At 45.2% G+C, this 20,524-nt stretch overlaps 1 protein-coding gene across 1 annotated transcript in view; it reads left to right on the top strand.

The window, feature by feature from the left end:
• Positions 1 to 20,524, top strand: part of SLC45A2 (solute carrier family 45 member 2) — a 227,067-nt gene that overhangs the window by 66,097 nt on the left and 140,446 nt on the right. Inside the window, exon 4 of the mRNA XM_085630828.1 lies at positions 4,781 to 4,924. Within this exon, the coding sequence (XP_085486954.1) occupies positions 4,781 to 4,924 (144 nt within the window). The remainder of the gene's footprint in view (positions 1 to 4,780; positions 4,925 to 20,524) is intronic.

The raw sequence follows: 20,524 nt of genomic DNA, 5'->3' as shown, positions 1-20,524 counted from the left end.
GATCAAGGTACCCCAGTACCCAATATGGAGTGTACCTAAATACTCAACACAACAATTTAAGGAGAAAGCAGAATGGGGACCTGATTAGCAGGATCCCAGTCAGACTAGTCAAAATACAGCTTAGCACCAGGCAACAAGTGGGGGGAACCATAGAAGTAGATCATACTTTCCTACAGATAGCGTTGAGGGTAAAATGTGCATATGGCTGAGATTACTATTGCCCCTGATGGGGCGTATAGCTATCAGTAAAACAATCCTATTGCCAAGGGTTTTGCATGTGCTATGTCCGAAATTGTTCTAATTTTGTCAGTTTTAGGAAATCTATGAAGCCTGCTTTGTTATAGGGACGGTGTTCTGTGTTTTGACTGTACCTTACTTTAGTGCCGAGATCCCCCTTTAGGGTGATTCATGCACTATATGTCATATTAACATAACATGTCAATACCCACACCAGATGCATGCTTTAGCAGGTTGAAACAATTTCTTAAACTGTTATACTGGGGACCTGTCCGAGCACGGATTATTTTGTTTGAAACTCCTATGGGATGGGGGAGGAATGCAAGCAGCAAATTTCAGAGTCTGTTACCAGGCAACCCACTTACACCTTGTATTACCATGATTTGAAGAATTGAGCTTTGACCCGGTAGTTCAGAATTTGGGACACTTAATACACCAAGAAATTTGCTGCCATTGCCTCTGGTCCCCAGGAAGAAAAAGATATCCTTGCCACTGCAAGTTAGATCAATTCTTGATATATGGGTGCAGATACCCAGAAGAGGGATGGAGGAATATGCTTACTTCTGGCAATGAGTCCCCTGGAACACAGGGGTTAGCCCTATGATGCCCATCTTCCTACGGCGCAGAGGTGGAGGCAATATTCCACAGACTATGTCAGAGCTGTAAGAATTGCATGGCGATTTATCTGGAATAAAATGGCTCCTAGAGTTAAATTTTCAATAGTCCAATTGGACATTAGTCAGGGTGTATTGGAGTTACCCAACATGTATTCTTATTACGAAGCAGCCTTTTTAGATAGAACAGTTCAGATCTTAGATGCTGTGGGAACACAGGATCATTTTTTTTTATCGAAAAGATGCTCCAGGAAGTGGGGTTTCAGCTACCGGCTTTCTTAAAGACAGTAAAGCTCCCAAAAAAGACAGGATACAAGGTTCTCCAGGAATATTCCACCCAACTTCAATCCTATTATGCCATTAGGGGACAATCCTAAGGCTATAGATATCTCCAATTAGATGAATGCCAGGCCTTACAAATTTCGAAAAATCATACGAGGTACTGGTATATGAATGGATTTAAAGAATTAGGGCATTTTATGATAGGAAGCGGTATTCTTACCAGGCAGAACATCCAAGGAAGATGCGGCTATCGTTATAAGCTGTTTTATTTTGGATGTCTGCAGATCATGCGTTTTATTAAAAAATGTAATATCCCAACAAGCTCCATCTCTTCACCAACAACAACAGCTCTTTTTAAGACGAGAATGAATGGGATAGGAAATTGGTATAGGCTATGAAGGAGTCAAACGGAATGTCTCCTGACAAATACATTTCTGGAGAAGATATCCTTGACTACTCGGTGTACTTTTTCAGAAATAGAATGGCAGATAATTTCAAAAGTAGGAAATTCGGCTTTATGAGCTGCAAACTACAAGAGAATGTTTTTTTTAGCTCGCTGGATGGCATACTTTACCCCTAGAGCACTTTCAAAGATGTATCTGGAGATGGAAGATCATTGTTTTCGATGTAATCCATTTGGGAGCGGAGACTGGCTCCATATTTGTTTTTACCTGCCTTAGGATAAAAATTTTGGGAACAAGTATGTGAAGCCTTGAGCAGCGGAGACTGGCTCCATATTTGTTTTTACCTGCCCTAGGATAAAAATGTTGGGAACAAGTGTTTGAAGCCTTGAGCAGGAGGCACTGATGTAGGGGTAGCGCTATTTGGGCTCAACACCCAGAGACCATGCCAATTTATGAGAAAAGGCGCTGATGTATTTAAAACTATTATGACTTTAATGGCTCGCTCCTTGATCCTCCAGAATTGGAGGACTAATAAAGCACCAACTTATCAGGAATGGTATAATAAAATGATTTGAACTCAAAAGTTTGAGGAAGCATATCCAAGCAGGGTGGGGGGGCCTTAAAAGGTTTGCCGTGTCCTGGCAATTTATTATAAAGAACTAGAACTACTTGTCCGGACCTTCTCCTAAAATAATAAATATTATTTTCTCTAAAATGTGCACAAGCATTCTATAGGATATAATCGTATGGAATTGATAGCTGCTAAATTCTCCATCTTTGAACTTTAAGGATTACATATGCTATGTATGCATTTCTGCACATTTGCACTTAAGTATAACATACTCAATGCTGGGACTTATGCATATTTGCACTTTCTAGATATATTTAGGATTAGATGCATTATCGAAATTATGATGATGAGCAAGATTGCATCGGATTGCGTAATTTATTTACATGTTCATATAATATAAAATACACTAAGGGTAAGAAAGGTCTGATAATTGAATTGGAGGTCTATTTCTATTGGTTTGCAAATCCAACTTGCTTATCTAATAGTGCATGTATACTTTGCTATTTTATAGAAATATTTGGATAAGCCTCTTGTTAAAGCTGAAATAACCATGACGAATTTGATGTATCTGTTTTATCTGCTTATTTCAATGTTATGTTATGTTATGTTATATTAATTTATTATGCGCACAGCTACTCCAGCCAAGGAGCGTCCCGGCGCAGAGACAAGGAGAAACATAACACAACAGGAAAAGAAAAAACCTAAAATGAACAGCTAAAACAAGAAAGTTTTAATAGCTCTCCGGAAGGACAGCAGATCATCTAACTGACGGACTTCAACTGGGAGGGTGTTCCAAATTAGTGCAGCTTTCACGCTGAAGGAACGGCCCCCCATCCGACTGAGTCTAAATCTGGGGACCACAGCAAGGGCCTGGCCCTGAGATCGAAGACTACGGGTGGGGACATAGAAAGAGATACAATTGGACAAGATTTCAGGGCCTATACCTCTTAAAATTTTAAAGGCCAAACAAAGGACCTTGAAAAGAATACGCTTCCTTACAGGGAGCCAATGCAGGGAGCGGAGGACATTCGCCACCGGGCAAAATCTGGGTAGGCCAACAATGGCTCTAGCCGCAGGATTTTGAACCCGCTGTAGGCGAGTTAACTCAGCTTGGTTAGCCCCAGCCAGAAGAGAGCTAGCGTAGTCCAGACGAGAGATGATAGTTGCCTGGACTACAAGCTGTCTGGTTGGGGCATCGAAATATTTAAGAACTGGTCTAAGTCCTCTTAACAGACCAAAACAACAGGCTGCAGTTTTTTTGGTATGCCCTATAAAGGTAAGGCCAACGTCCAACCAGACCCCCAGATTTTTCACCTCCGACACTGAGGTCGGAGTGGGGCCCAGCTCAGAAGGCCACCACTGATCGCCCCAAAGCTCTACTCCCTTCCCAACAACCATTACCTCCGTTTTTGTGGCATTAAGCTGGAGACAGTTTTCTGTCAACCAGCTAGCCACCGCCTTCAGTCCAGACTGAAACCTGGGGGCATCTTGTTGTACATCCCCGCTGAGAGTAATCAAAGAGAATGGCAGGCTGGCTGGGTTTTCGGACCTTTGTGATAGGTGGGGTGCTTCCAGTGACTGCTTCCTGGCGTATGCTGTCCTGGCAGCTACTATCCAAAAAGCTTGGCTGGGTTTCCCTCAGGAACCAGAAACACATGTATTGAATCTGGCATTGCCATACATGAGTGGAGAAGGCAAACTCATCACTCGATTGTTCACGTTGCTGCTACTATGCACAGCTGACCACATGGCAACGTTGAAGCTGCACTGGGAAAAAGATGCAGGTGAGGAACTAAGGGAGTGCTAATGGGTGACATTATTAGGCTATTGCTGAAGGGTCACTCGAAATGTGAGATTGAAAGTAATCAATTATAAATGCTTATATAGGGATGACATAATGCCGCAATGGCTACATAGGGTTGACCCATCCAAGCCAGGAAATTGTCCTAAATGTAGAGCAGCAGTGGGGTCTTACCTGCATATGTGGTGGAAGTGCTAAGAGGTGCAGAAGTTTTGGGGGGGAGGTGGTCGAAGTATTGGGGGAACTGACCAGAATGCCGATCCAGCCGACTATGCGGGTATGTTTACGGGGTTTTGTAACCCACACGAAACATACTTAACACATGGAGAAAGTGCTAGAACTAGGATTAGCGGTTGCTAAGAAATGTATAGCGTTGAAGTGGCTGACTACTAGTGGCAGATTGCCTACCCGGAAACGATGGATGAGGGAATCTGCATTCTGTGTGCGGGCCGAGTGTGGAGTAAGACCCAGATTGGTGCATGAAGGGACAGGCCAGGGAGGTTGCTTGGAATGGGACATGTTAGAGGTCCGCTTTCAACATGCGATGGAGAATCAATCCCATGGCAGAGCATGCTGCAGAACCCCAGCTGGGATAGCCAGGTGGCGAGATATTAAAAGTGCCAAGGTGTGCTGTCCTTAAATGTTGATTTAGGTGAAATATATGAAAACCATCTTCTGATTGTACACTGTAACTGCTGACTGTACGCTCATCCACAGTTTAGGGCGAGTAGGGGGGAGCGAGGCAGGGGAGACTTAATGTTGTAACACTTAAAAACAAAAACAAAATATTTAAAAAAAGACTTTAAGCACCGGTCAAAGAGCTTCCCACAGGAAGGAGTATGTACTCAGATGCTGCATTCTTTTTTTTCAGGTGCAGAAGCGAATGACTCTGAGTTCCCTGGTGAAGGCCGTCTTGAACATGCCTGTTCATTATCGCTGTTTATGTATCAGTCACCTCATCGGATGGACTGCTTTCCTTTCCAACATGCTATTTTTCACCGACTTTATGGGACAGGTGTGTATGGGACTTAAATAATAGCTTTCCTTGAAGAGCTTTAACAATATGTACAAAAACTCCTGGGTAAATAATCTGTTGGTTGTCGGGATTGGATACATCTTGTTAATAATTTTCTAAGAAGCACAAGGGAATAAGGTGCAAAAGTGGGTTTTGTAACAAATTGTGCATGCGCTATTACTTGTCGCGCGCAGTTTGCAGTCCTCAGAAATTGGGAGCAAGAATAACTTGCTCTAATTTCATAAATCTCATAATGGTCCCAAAGTGCAAAACCAGATGCAAAAAACTTGGCATTTATCATAGAATCGGCTCCATAGGATGATTTTGAAAGTCATTTCTTGAAATATCCTGGCGAGATAAAAGGCAGATATACAATATGCCACCAATCACTCAATGTGATGAATGCAACAATGAAAAGAACCCCTCCAATGCTGTAGCTGCTTATTGGTACCATATTATTACCGATCCCCCCAGGATTTTAGGATCTCGTTGGCAAATTTTGCAGCAGAAAAAGAAATATTTCTAGGCATACGCTGCAAACTGTGCAGTATGTTTGCAGTACAAAGAAAATGTGCCAGTCACAAAAATACTGCTTGGCCTCTGGCCTATGTCTGCTGGTGACTCTGCCAAGTCACTATCTATCTGTAACTTGACACAGTCGTCACCATTATTGTGCCTTGTAACTGGAGGATATTGCATACCTGAAAGGCAGATTCAGTTTGAAAGCTGTTGCTCTTTGGCACCAGACAACCTGCTTCACAGGTGTACACAGGGCTACCTGGTGTGTGTGTGTGTGTGTGTGGGGGGGAGATGTGGGCCACAGGAGACTCTGGGGCGGGGGATAGAGGAGTGTCAGACGGAGGCGGGTACACCGAAGACACAGGCGACAAGGGGGTGGGGAGGCAGAGGACATGCAGGGAGGGCATCACAGGAGTCTCTTAGAGAAGGGTGCAGGGACAGGTGAAGACACCGAGGTAGGGAGGACAGGAAGTAGGGTTGCAAGAGGAGTCCTTGGGTAAAGGTGGGAGCACAGAAATAAATTGCAGGATTTTTGATTAAAGTGCCAATTTTTTTTGGGGGGGGGGGGAGTTTTGTGTTTTATTTTTTTTGCAGAACACAACATCCCGAAATACCGAATGGAGTCTGACAATTTTCAGTAATTCCAGCTTTATTGGCCAATAGGACCCTGTTCATGCAAGGTTCATACCCATGAGAAACAAAAAACTGCAAGGTCCCATCACTTGAAAGGCTATTGGTTAAAACATTAGGAGAAGCTGAAGGTAATCCTCATGACATAGGGTCAGTTAGTATCTTTGCAATGCAATGGAGAGAATAAATTATAAATAGAACTTGTTAATCTACACAGTCCCCCATGATTACTTGAAGAGTTACCATCCCAGAATGTGCATTCATTCAAAAACATAATTTTGTAACATTTAGTAATAGTCAAGTCAAATAATCTATATTCGGATAAAAATATCCATAAAAGCACAATTCATCACTACCAATGGCAAATACAATACAAGTTTTAAAACCTGTAAATATACAATATCATCCAATACAAATATAAGGTTACAGTAGTAAAATCACAGTAAAAAGGTTGGACGAACCTGTGGAATCTAGCAGCATTAATAACAAAGTATGAGGTTTAGACCAATATGCAAAGTCAACAGTATGTTACAGATAAAGTGCGATAGCGTGCAATAAATCAGACAATGATGGGCATCAAGGTACAGAAATAATTTAACTAAAACCCCATTTTCAATTCTACCAATACTAGCAGCTTTATCAGAATATTTATTTACGGGCAATATTAATGACTATTATAAGAGCAAAGATGAAAGGTGAATTTCACTAGGCAGTGTTACAAAATTTGAGTCACATTAGGGTTCGTTCATGGAAGCATGTGAGCGTACCGCAGCTTGTAAAAACGTGCTTATTCGGAAAATCAAATCACTTACTAGCAGTAAAATTTCAAAATATGCTAATTTAAAATCAAAGATAGCCCATGCCTTAAAATAGGGAGTTAAATACTGTTTTGTATATCTGGCATAAAATTTACAAAAAAGTAAAAAATGTAACAATGTTTGTTTACTACCAATACCACATGGGCAACACAACTGCTCAAGGTTGCTATTAAATCCTATCTGGAAGCAAAGTGAATATTTTATACTACCATCCCTAAGGCGGAAAAGTAAGCTCCTTTTCCATCTCCCTATATTCTTCCTGAGGTATTTCTGTGGCATATGATGTTGAGTGCCTGGTACCTCCAGAAAGGGCATATACCCAACAATCGATGATTTATGATGCTCGATGTTCTGTCTTTCTTTATGATACAGATCATACAGTGCCCCCCTAAGTGATTTTGTACTTATGCCTTCCAATGCTAATGGACATAAGAAAATATGCTCCAACTTCACACTGGCTAAACTGTTTTTAACTGCAACAAGCCAGGGTATACTACCACCCTTATCACATTTAAGGCAATCTATTATTATCTCTTGTGTTAAAATCGCAGCGGGGTTCTGCCATATTTTTAGCCAGAATATAGATGGACGAGACCTAATAAAATCCTCCACATAATTTAGGTTCAATTCCTTGTGGCATATGTAAGTTGGAGATGAAATTTGAGCCCCGAGAATTTTTCTACAAAATCTATTCTCTTTAATTTGGATCCCGCTACAATTTACATACCCCCAGACTTCAGCACCATAGGTGGCCGTCGATACACATTGCGATTTATATATATATGGATTAAAGGTAACACCACTTCTGCTTGTTTTGGCTGCCGAAGACTAATTATAGAATTAACCGCTTTGGAAAGTTTGCTTCTGCTGTGGGCTACATGGACTTGCCAAGAGCCTGATTCTGGAAAAACTAAGCCCAGATAAGGAAAAGTGCTTGTGCGTGTTAGGGATTCGCTGCCCGATGTTATAGAATTGATAGTGTTTTTTCGGCCCACACATCATTATATAAGATTTTTTTAAATTAGGGCAAAGGTCCAGTTCGGCCATAAAAGACACAAACCCCGTAACTAAAGTGCGAAGTGCGTTGGGGGTGCGGCCCGTGAGGACCGCATCGTCTGCATATAAAAGCACGGGGAATAATTGGCCATTCATTTTCTGTACATCACTGGTCAATTTAGACAGGGAATTATGTAATTCATTTATATAAAGAATAAAAAGTAGGGGGGCTAGAACACAGCCTTGTCTGACCCCTCTACCAATGACAATATCCCCAGAAACTTCCGCATCATTGCTTATCCTCACCTGTGCCTTTAAATCCCTGTGCAAATACGCCAAAAAATGGACCAAAGCCTCATCCAACCCATAATTTAAAAGAATCTCCCATAAACGTGATCTACTAACAAAATCAAAGGCTGAGGTTAAATGCATAAAACCCAAATAAAGTGGAACTTTTTGAGCGATCATATATTTGCCCAGAATAAGATTTAAGTACAAACACTGTTCGACAGTTCCGACATTACTTCTAAAGCCCAGCTGACAACAATTTAAAATTTGGTTGTCTTCAGCCCATTTCCTGATCTTATTAAAGACAACTCTGCCCAAGATCTTCAAAGTATTGTCTGTCAAGGAAATTGGGCGGTTACAGCTGGGATTGGATCTGTCATAAACGTGATCTACTAACAAAATCAAAGGCTGAGGTTAAATGCATAAAACCCAAATAAAGTGGAACTTTTTGAGCGATCATATATTTGCCCAGAATAAGAGTTAAGTACAAACACTGTTCGACAGTTCCGACATTACTTCTAAAGCCCAGCTGACAACAATTTAAAATTTGGTTGTCTTCAGCCCATTTCCTGATCTTATTAAAGACAACTCTGCCCAAGATCTTCAAAGTATTGTCTGTCAAGGAAATTGGGCGATTACAGCTGGGATTGGATCTGTCACCTTTTTAAAAAATGGGCACAATGATACTGGTCGACCAAGTGCTTGGGATAGCCGTATTGGTCAGGTTATTAAAAATCTTGCATAAAAGGGGAGCCCAAAAATCTGGTTCATATTTTATAAGGTCGATTGGTAGCCCATCCGAGCCTGGGGCTTTATTCCCTGTACTTTGTTTTATGGCCTCCTCAACTTCAATTACAGTTATAGCAACCTTTAAAACTGGGGGTCAGGTATGACTATTAGAGATCTTTGTGGAAGCTGTGTAGATTCTGGCAAAGTGCTCCTCCCATAATTCGCTAGTTATATTACAGCTTATGGGGGTAATATTTGAGCCCATGGAGTAATAGTAAAGGAGTACCAGTTTAAAAGTAATTCTGGGTGCTGATGACCAAAATATCACTTTAGAGTTCTCCAGATTTTGCTTTCTTTAATGGATATCACAACATTCCATACTATGCTGTTTTCTTCTGTGTAATCATAGATGTATTGATTTAACCTCACTTTTACATACAACATGCTTGCCACAGATACCAGTCACCTCAAACAATGATTCCAATGACCTTAACAACTTCTGTTGTGCCGCAGCCTTACCCTTCATAGCAATAGTGATAGAAACCTGTGTTGCCTCCTAACTTTCATTTCACTTCGAGTCAAATAACCTCCAAACCTTCCAATCTGATTTTTAGAAAAGTTTCTGATTCATTGGCTGGGTCAACTCCTTCCTACTTTTGCTTCTAGGTCTTTTGCTTCCTGTGATATATTCAACCATCTAGTTTTCATCTTGAAAGAATGGCCATTGAGGAAACCGTTCTAAACTGGTTCACTTCCTACCTATCGAACCACTCCCAAGTAGTGAAAATTGAGACCTTCATATCTAGGAAAATCAGCCTACTTTAAGCCATTCCTCAGGGTTCTATTCTGTCCCCAACTTTATTTAACCCATATCTGGAGCCACCTGAAGAGTGCTTCAGAAACGTATACTTTATCATCATTACGGACTTGATACCGAGATCTATCGTAAGATTTAATCGCTGAATGACCTCATCCGGCTCGCCAACACCATGAAGAAAATTTAAAGATGGATGTAAAACCGCTACCTAAAACTAAACCCAACGGGACAGAATCCCTATTAATCTCACTATACATATCCAACAATGGATTAACTCATGTTCTCTAGATGGAAGAACAATATTGTTGATAATGCCAAATCACTGGTATTCATCCTAGGCAGCTGGCTTAACATACAAAGGCAAATCTTTGCTATGGACAAGAATGCATGCTACTTTGGAGCACCTGGCACTTTAATCCAGGACTTAAGGTCTGTAGCCCATGCACTTGTTCTTTTCAGATTGGACTATATGAATCAACTTCTATCCAGACTCCCGAAAGTTCATTTGTGCAGTCCCCACACCCCCTAGAGTTATGTTCCACACAGCTGCATACTATTTTTCTGGGTACATGACGTTTGACAACATCACTACTGTTGGACCAAGGCCCTATCTGCAGAGCAACCCTAAACGTTTTGCTTTCACCCCTCCTGCTTTGCTGAATTCATTGCTGGCATTATGACTCTCTACACTTTACTACTGCTAACCAGTGCTAAAGTGCTTGTACTCTCTCCCTTCAACATTGTAAAATTGACCTACACCAGATTGGTACATTTAATTTACTTGTAAATCCCTGGAAAATTGGTACTGCATGTACCAGGGCATGTAAATCAAATACTACTAATAGGTCTGCAGCAATCATTGTGCACCCAACTAAAGTAGCACTTTGAAACATTTCTCAGGCCTATAGTGCAGTTTTAAACTGCCATTTCGACCCTGCAAAATAAACCTTTTGCCAGGCCTATACCGTCCTTTTTAAAGTTTTCCCGTCAGGTAGGCCCTGAACAGCCCATAGGGGAGGCTGCATTGTATTTAAAAAGTAGGATGATCAATAAAAACGTTTTAAACATAAAAAGTAGGATGTTCTGCTAGCCTATCCCTCTCATTCGATAACATTGGGTTACCTTATTAAACGCTAACTTTTGAATGGGAGCAGGTAGAAATGTCATGTATGGATTTAAATGAATTGTGATTGAAAACCCTCTTTAAATGCAAAGTTGGGTTTCAGATTACAACTTTGGAAAGGACACTTTTAGAAACGTAATCAAGTATACAGAATTAATAACCCCTGCACCGTGGATTGGTATTTCACTTCGGTGAACGTGTAACCCTCCCACATATCCTTGGGCGATTAAGGTCTTTGATTTCTTTCTTAGGGTACTACCTGCTGCTTTTCACTCTACTGTATTCCTAGTGCTTTAGTGACATATATATGTGTGTATCCCTTGTTCTAAATTGGTATCTGTACAATCACAAATAATAGACATTGTTAGATTTTGGGGTCTCTAGTTGGCAAAGGTAGGTACCTTTGACCAAATAGGGACCCTTGAGTCTAGTCCGGGTAAGGGGCTACACTCCTAAGATAACCCCTGCTCACCCCCTTGGTAGCTTGGTACGAGCAGGCAGGCTTATCTCAGAGGCAGTGTGTAAAGCATTTGTGAACACATACAGTAATACAGTGAAATCACTACAGATGGATACCACACAGGTTGTATTTTTATTTAGACTTAACACAAGACCAAACAACAAAAATCCACAATACTGTACTCAAAAATAGACTTTAAAATGTTATAAAATAGCTCAGTTCTCTCAAGTTGTAAATTCAACACTCTACTCTCAATATACCTTAAATGCGTAACGCAAAGAAAACAAAAGGATCGCAGGGGATGTGATGCATCGGTTCCTTACACACAGGGGAGTGGAAGCGTCTGTTCCTTACTGCTGCGCAGGGGAGTTGATGCTCGCTTCCTTACTGTGTGGGGAGGTGATGCTTTGGTTTCTTACTGCTCTCCAGTACGATGCCACAAGATGGCACCTCAATGCGATACTCTTTTCCGGTGCGATGCGACAAAATGGCGTATTGGTTGCGATGCGACAACGTTGATGTGATGCGTGCATGCCCGACGGCCGTGCGGCGATTCGATGATCTTTGGAGCCGCGACAGGCCCTGCGACGCGCTTCTCCAGGGATGCGACTGTGGCCTATGTGGCGGCATCCCGCCTCTCCGGTGATGCACCGCGCTTCGGCGATGCGATGATGGCAGCGGCGGCTCGCTTCTTAGGCGATGCGATGACAGCTGCTGCGGTGGCCACACGCTTCTTGCCATTGCGTCGCTCTTCCAGCGACACGCAGTCTCTAAGAAGGCCCAGCACAACAGCAGGCACTTAAATTCCCAGCAAGGGAATTCAGGGGGGGAGCTGGTTGGTGAAGTCTTGTATCCCTGAGACTTCAGGCAGGAGGCACGCTCTAGTTCAAGCCCTTATAGATTCTTCCTCAAGTTGATAGAAAGCACACTCAGTCCTTTTCTCCTTTCATTGGCAATGAAGCAACCACTGCAGGCCACCCCCCAAACACACAGCACAGGGGTAGTCTCTTGCTTCAGCTTCCTGGTTCTTCTCCTCAGCAAAGGTTCGTCTTGATTCCCAGAAGTGATCTAAAGTTCTTGGGTCTGGGTCCCAATACTTATACTCATTTTCCCTTTGTTCTCTGAAGGCAGAGAGGCCTTTGCCTAGTCCAAACCAGTTCTGGTCAGTCCTGGAGCACTTTGTTCACAAGACTCCTTCTTTGCTTTCACAGTGTAGGCCAGGGACATAAGACGCCCCACAGGAAGTGGAGCCAGCATTGTGGAGGGAAGGCACAGCCCTATTCAGGTCCCAGGTGCAACTCTTCTCTCCCATCTGCATGCAGATCTCTCTATTCAGCCCTGTGCTGACTAACCCTGTCTCCTGGAATCCCCCAGCCCCTGTCACTCAAACTCCAGGCAAGGAATACACAACCTAGCAGAGGCAGGCTTGGATAGTTAGGCAAGAAAATACCTACTTTCTAAAAGTGGTATTTTCAAACACAGAATTTTAAAACCAACTTCACTAAAAGATGTATTTTATCATTCTAAGTTTAGGCATACTAAACTTGAATTTCTACCTAGTTCCCTGAGTCAGTTAGGATTATAAGAAGTAATAATCCACCTGCCCATTCTGGCCTATGGGGAACAGGTAGCCTTGCAATAGTGAAAAACGAAAATGGCTGTAATTCACTATTAGGACATGCCACACACATCAGGGCATGTCCTACCTTTTACCTACAATGCACCCTGCCCTTGGGCCTACCTTAGTAGTGACTAATTTGTATAAAAGGGAAGGTTTTAGGGACTGGCAAGTGGGTGCACTTGCCCTGTCAACATGGCAGTACCAGACTGCACACAGGCTCTCCAATGGCAGACCTGAGACCCACTTTACAAGCTGCTCCGGTGGGTGGCACAATCAGTGCTGCAAGCCCACCAGCAGCATTTGATTTAGAAGCCCTGGGCACACGCAGTGCACTGTACTAGGGTCTGACAGTAAACCAAACAAGCCAATCATGGAGTCACTAATCCATACATCAATTTACCATAGGGAGCACTTGCACTGTGGCACTGAACAGCAGTGGCACAGTGCCCAAAATGCATCTAAAACCAGCAAAAACTTAAGAGGCAACAGCAAAAAAATGGAAGGGAGACCCACGCCAATGGTGCCAGGTCTAACAGACATACTATTACCTAAAACAAGTTCTGATTTGTCATTGAGTCTTTTTATCTGATTATTCCTCATGTAGATTCATAGTGTAATGGGAAAACATAGTCGTATAACATTTATACAATACAGACATTATGCAGTTTAGACATACAAATATTTCAACATGTCAATTCCATAGACAATACCTATGCAGGCATTACACTCAAACATACGTGTCCTAATGAAAATTCTCAAAAGTAGATTTGGGGATGTATCATGCTCCCTCAAAAGATTGTGCCTATAAGTATCATGTGACCCTATGGGGTTGGAGTTAAACTAAAAACTATTATATTGCAGTTATCTTAGTGGATATAAAAATTTTCTTTAGTTATCCCGTGTATAAAGTAATCTTTTTTTGGGGGATGTGCACCCCTGGCCACTTTTGTAGTATGCTGCCGCGGTTTGACCTTCACATTGGGCCTGCTTTTTTTCTCAAAGTTCTTCCTCGGGGTTGGGTGTATACTTTATTGGGACACAGGCATTCTCCTTTATGGATCTTTTAAATAGTAATAGTCTTTGTGCCTTTCTCCAGGTGGCGCTCTGTGGTTGCCTTTTTATACGGGTTAACACTGTGCCTTCTGTATGATGAACCGCCTGCTTCTGTGCATGTTTACTGTGGGGATGATGCCATTGGAGGTTTACTCGCAAGTCTTCCTCTAGGCCTCGCGTTCAGGAGATTGTGCTCTCCTGATTTGCACATAATGCTTCCTGTAAGGCACAGTGTTAACCGGTTTAAGAAGGCAACCACAGTGCACTCCCAAGAGAAAGACACATGGACTATTTAAAAGATCCATTTAGGAGCCTGACTGTGCCCCAATTAAGTATACACCCAGCCCTCGAAAACAAAATGTTATATGTCCTGGTAGTAGAAAACTCCCAAATTCATTGTTTACTGCTCTGAAGCCTACCCCTCCCATATATTAACGTTGGGTATTTCTTATTACATTTAATAAGTGTGATTCCCAATTGGAAGTAGGTGGAGCTGTCCTGTTTAGTACCTATGGAATTGTAATGATAAATCCTCTTTAATGGTAAAGTCAAATTTATCATTACAATTTAAAAAATCACACCTTTAGAAAGATGCAATTTTTTTGCTCTTAACCCTGTGTGCCTGATGTCTGTCTCTAATACACATCTGGGGTGGGTGACAGCTGGGCCTTGTGCATTCTCTCCAGACAGTCACACACAAAGGGAATTTAGGTGCTTCTAATGGGCCATCCTGGGCAGAATGGTTGGGAGGAATGGGCAGAGACTCACACTTACACTTGAATAGGCTATGTCCTGTTAACACACAAAGGACTGCTTAACCTCCTGTAGCGAGTCTGTAGCCAGGGAAGGAAAGTAGGACCTCTATGCACTTCAAAGCCCCTCTTTGATGTCTCCCCCACTTCAGAGGCACCACTGGATAGATGAACTGGACTTCTGACCCTACCCACTCTGGACCTGTGGATACTCTGTGAGGAAGGAGGTCTGCAGTGCTGCTGAAGGACTGCCTCTATGCTGGATTGCTGCTCTGGAAGAACTGCTTTCCTGCTGTGCTGACCTTCCTGCTACCCTCCTTGCCTGAGTGAGAAGGACTGGACCTGCACCACTTAAACCCAGAGTGACTCCAAGGGCTTGCTAGCTTGGCTTCTGTTTTGAAGCCTCAGAGATATCAAAGACTTTCAAACACCCTGCTACAGCACCTGGACTCAGCCATCTGGGAGTCTTGCCCTGCCAATTTGTGCCAATCCAGTGCACGGCATTTGGAAGTGGGTATAAAGTGCTGCTCCAGCAGAAATCGACGTATTGATGCTGTTTCGCCACTCCAAACCGGTGCATCTCTATCAACGCAGTGCTGCTGCTCACAGGATTGACTGCATCTCGTCAACAATGGAGCGGTGCAGCTCCTCCATCTCTGACTTTGCACGGCTTGGAGCCGACGCATCAGCTCCTTCTTAAGGATCGATGATGACGACTCATCACCTCCTCTGCTCTCACATCACCCTTGGCGCAAACAAAATTGCAGCGAGAAAAAGTTGGTCCCTATATCCGACCCCAATCTATCACTCTTGACCTGAAATTTTGGATTTGATACTGTCTGGCGCAACCAGGTAGCCCCCATTAGCACTTTAGGGTTTTTAGCACTTAGCACTGTAATTCAAGATAATATTCTTTAAAAAATTCATACCTCTTGTTCTACTTATTGGATGTTTGTTGTTTTGTTTTTGTTTTCTTGAACAAATTAAGGTCTGTTTTTCTAACTAGATGAGGTGTCTTTTTATGTGGTGTTTGCACTGTTTTACTGTTTTGAAGTGTTGCACAAATGTTACCTCACACATTGCCACTTAAATTAAGCTCTGTACCAAGCTACCATGGGGTGAGCACAGATTAATTTAGGGTGTGTATCTGACTTACCCTGACTAGGATTGTGGTTCCTGTTTGAACAATGTGCATACCTCTGCCAACCAGAAACCCAATTTCTAAGAACTTTTGTCCTTATGCAACCAACATCATTGCTTCATTGTACTCCAAATATTAACCAAGGTACTTCTTTGTAAACGTGACTCTCCCCCCGAGGTTGCAGGGTTGAAAAGTGAAAGCTGACACCAACAGATAGTAGGGGAGGTGTTACTCACTGTATAATACAAGCGATTACAAAATATGAACCACATGGCTTATAAGAGCCATATAGTCTAAAACATAGGAAAATAGAGCTGTTTAAACAGGAACATCACAGAAACCAAGAAAATCCTGGAAGCATCTGTGGCTGGGATATAACCCCAACCATAATAACAGTTTTCATGATGTACAACTGTCAACATTCGACCCTATGGCCAGAGTTCTTCTTTAGGGGGTGGGTTTGGCGTCCTCAACCATGAGACAATAACTCTTTTACTAAGGCAGTGTTTACAAGTTGCAGTCAATGGGTCAAAGGTGCCATACGCAATATTGCTATGTAGCAAGCATCTTTGTTACATTTGCGCTTTTGCACAACTCCTCTCTGGTCATTGAACCATAGAGCGACATCTCAGTTGGTTTGAACTCATGCAGCTGAGAATCTGCCAAAATATCCTAAAATTATGGGACTGAGGATCTCATCCAAGTCAAAGAGTATAATTTCGGATTTCAAAGGTGTTGATGTTTACTGATCAGTGTAATCTTTTGCCAGAAACACTGTGCCTACCTGAATTTCCTGTGTCGCAAACACCAACAGAAAACAGGCCCGTGTTCACAAGAATTGGTGGTGCCTGACCCTGAGTCATACAATACCACTGTGTCAGCTGACGTCTGTGATGATCACAAGCTGTTCTTTCAGAACAAGATTGACCTCCGCATGCACACATTTCATCAGAAGTCACCTTTGACTAAAGGACCTGTTGGGACATGTAATTAACATGTATGGTTGTTAAGCACACGCTCGCCACGATGGGCATCTTGGCACTGAATACCAGATGGGTTTAGTGGCGCAGTGAATTTATGCATCTACTCCAGAAACCTGTGTTTGACCTCATGGCCACAGATTCAAATCCCAGAGGTTCCACTCAGCTTTTCATCCTTCCAGGGTCCGTAAAATTATTACCATTGAATTGAGCATCAAAAAACCCTTGATATTCAGATCCAAAATGCGCCAAGAAGTGAACACGCACTGTACAAATACATGTTAGATTGTGTTTATTGTTTGCCAACTCAATGATGCTAGTTTTATTGGCCTTGGAAGATATGAAGGCTGAATGCACCTGCAGCGAGTTAAACTTGTGACCACGCAGTCAGTCAGTCAGTCAAAAGTCTTTATTCGGTTTAAGTGCAAACCATAAAAGCATACTGCAATATAATGGATAAAAAACGGATTTCATTTTAAATGATCTATAGCACCTATAAACATATAAAAACAGCTAAATATACAATTTAAAAGAAGAACAATACCAATTAAAAAACATTTAAAAGAGGACACAATTCATTTCCTCAAAAATCTAATGACAACAGATAAAAAATTCGCAATATTAAAAGTTTCCCAAACATCGATTAACATTTGAAGGTGGAGAAGAGCAGGTCTCACCTGCACAAAACCTTTGTTTTTTTAAAATAGGGAGTAAGAAGCGTTTCCTAATATCAATAAAGTGCTCACAGGGGCGTGGCTAGCAGCCAGCGAGCATGGTAGCAGCCTAGCGAGGCTCCCGATCCCCCGCCCGATTATCCGCCGAAAACATCCTGCAACTGCCTGGGCACACCGTGCAAACCGGGGGGAATCCCTGGAGACACCTTGGGCGCTGCTCCGGTCTGGGCTGAGCCCCGGAGATCGCGCCGATTGCGGTGGAAAGTGCCGCGGCGGCGCTGGCGCTCCGACAGACAAGATGGCGGCTGCCCCGGACCTGCGAAGAAGCGGCCTACGGAAGCGCTGAGGAGCAGTGGATGACGGGCCGCATTGCACCGGAGTGCCTGAACTTTGCTGCGGAATAGACCCCTGGGCCGCCGGCCGCCGAAGTGCCCGGACCGGCGCTTGAGTCCTTCGGGGCGAGGCTCCTCCCCCCTCCCCCTCGGCTGTGGAGAAGACTGGTGGCCCTGACTTGAGGGGGATCCCGCGGGCGCTGGTGCCCAGAGCGTGCCCCGCTTGTCCCCTGCTGAAGCTTGGTTGCCTGCGATGCGGGCCTTCACCGCCCTTCCACACTGAGGCGCTCCTGGCGACGAGTGGCGACCGATCGGGAGTGACTGGTGAGGCGGCCATTACTTACTCCTTCTCTTCCCCGAGGGAGCCACTACATACCCGGGGACCCGTGCACTGGGGCGGTCGTGCGCTCCTGGAGGCTGCTGGGCCCCCGTAGTTTCTCCTGCGATGGCAGCGGAGTGCCTTCTGTTGTCCTGTGCCTTGCCTGGAGGATTGGGGGCAGTGCGGCCAGCAGACCGGCCCTGAGGTCCATAGCACACTGCGGATCGGGCACGACCCTGTGCTCTGCCTACGGACACTACGCGCGGCGCCACGCTTCCTGCCTAGGCCATTGTAGACCTCCCCTGATCCCATTGTGGGGCCGCTTGAGAAGCTGATTGCGGCGGAGCCCTGAGACTGCACCTGACCCTACCACGAGTTGTGGCTCGTGGCGGGACGCGACAGCGGAGCAGATAAGCGTGAACGGCGGATCGGACGGGGAGGCGGATCTGAGCCTTGGATTGCGGTGGGGGCGAGGGGACGCGGCCGTAAGGCCCTTGGTAGACCGACCCCACCGGGAGGCGCACACTCAGCGGACTACTGCGTCAGCGGGAGGAGCATACCGCTAGCCTCGGGACTCTGGGGACAGCTGGATCGCGCATAGCGCCTCACCATGGTAAAACCAAAAGGGGGACGGATTGATGGAGGCCCCTCCTCAGGGGCGCCTGCGGGAGCCCCGCAAGACCCAACAGACCTACAACAGATGCAAGACCGTATCCTGGAGGCCATCGCGGCCACGAAGGACGTGCTCCACCACGATATAGCGCAGGTGGCAACGGGGCTGGGTCTCCTGCGGGCCGATCATGGCAAGTTGGCGGACAGGGTCAAGATTGCGGAATCCACCCTGACAGACCTCATACCGGCGCAAAAATCGGCCGAGGGCCGGCTGACGGAGACGCTGGATCGGATTCATGCATTAGAAAGGAGGGCTGAGGATGCCGAAAATCGCAGCAGGCGCAATAACGTGCGCCTGGTAGGCCTTCTGGAAAAAATAGAGGGCTCCGACATGGTGGGATACCTGGACGGCTGGCTGCGAACGATCGTAGCCCCGGAGGGCCTATCGCCCTTCTTCACGCTGGAACGCGCGCACCGGGTGCCTGCTAGACCCCCTGGACCGGGCCAACCGCCGCGCCCCGTGATCGTTAAACTCCTGCACTACAAGGACAGAGACTGGTTGTTGCAACGGGCCAGAGATGCGGGTCCCTTCCAGGTTGAAAACAGCAAGGTTACGCTATTCCCGGACTACACGTTCGAGACCCAAAAGCTGCGTGCCTCTTTCCTGCCCGTCAAAAAGGAACTCCGCTCTGTGGGCCTCCAATACTCGCTACTCTTCCTGGCCAGGCTCCGAGTGGTAGCGGATGGCAACACGCTGTTCTTCCTCACGGCGGCGGAAGCATGGTCCTGGTGGGACACTTACAGGGCGGACGCGGCCGTGGCCAGGGACGGAGGCACCGAGGACCACCAACAGCAGCGGCCGTCGAGGACATCGCGGAGGACCCATGGGTGCAAGCGGGGGCCCAAAAGACCAACTGACTCCCAGACGGCGGACAGTAGGAGGGCTGCGTTGCAGGCGGTGATGGTCCTGTCAGGTGCGGCATCGATCCCGTCGGAACGGGCCTCCGGCTCGGAGGACCGGGGCACAGACTCGGAGTCGGGACACTCGGACTCAAGCAGCACGAAGGGACCGGTGGTCACGCCGCAGACTTCGGGAGAGATCATCGAGAGCTGAGCGTCGGACCAGTGTCTCCTGCTGTGCTACGGCGGCCGGGGCTCGCCACTACAGTCACCTGAGCAGACTACAGTAAGATTGGACTTTAGTGTGCCTCATGAGTATTGTGGGGCGGGGGGGGGGAAGTGTCAATGGCTGGGTTTGTGTGACTAGTCGCCGCCCCACAGGGCCCATAAGGCCTCCGTAGTGTAGACTGCGGATTAGCGGGTTTGTGAGAGCACGGGTGCTCGAGCACAGTTTGGATGGGAACGGCTTTTGTGAAGTTAGGTCCTGTTCTGGGAGGGGGTGGGGCCTGGAGTAGTTGGGGTGGCTCAAGGCGAAATACAGAGAGGGGGGTAGGGGTAATGTTGAGGGGGGGAGGGTATAGTGCCACCGCATGCGCCTGGGGTTGGTTTACCGTGCTACGTGCCGTGCGATGTGGGACAATGGCTAATGCGGGGTCGATAAAATGTGTGACTTGGAACATGAGGGGGCTCCACTCCATGGCACGGCGGCATAAGGTGCATGCCTACTTGGTCCGTAGAGGGGTTCAGATAGCGTTCCTGCAGGAGACCCACCTTACAAAGAAGGAGGGCATTGCCCTGCAGCGTAGATGGAGGGGCCAACTGTTCTACACCACGTA

The sequence above is a fragment of the Triturus cristatus genome, chromosome 2_1 (assembly GCF_964204655.1).
Source record: "Triturus cristatus chromosome 2_1, aTriCri1.1, whole genome shotgun sequence".
Taxonomy (NCBI): Eukaryota; Metazoa; Chordata; class Amphibia; order Caudata; family Salamandridae; genus Triturus; species Triturus cristatus.
The sequence above is the reverse complement of the archived record's forward strand: the minus strand, read 5'-3'. Positions and strand labels throughout refer to the sequence as shown.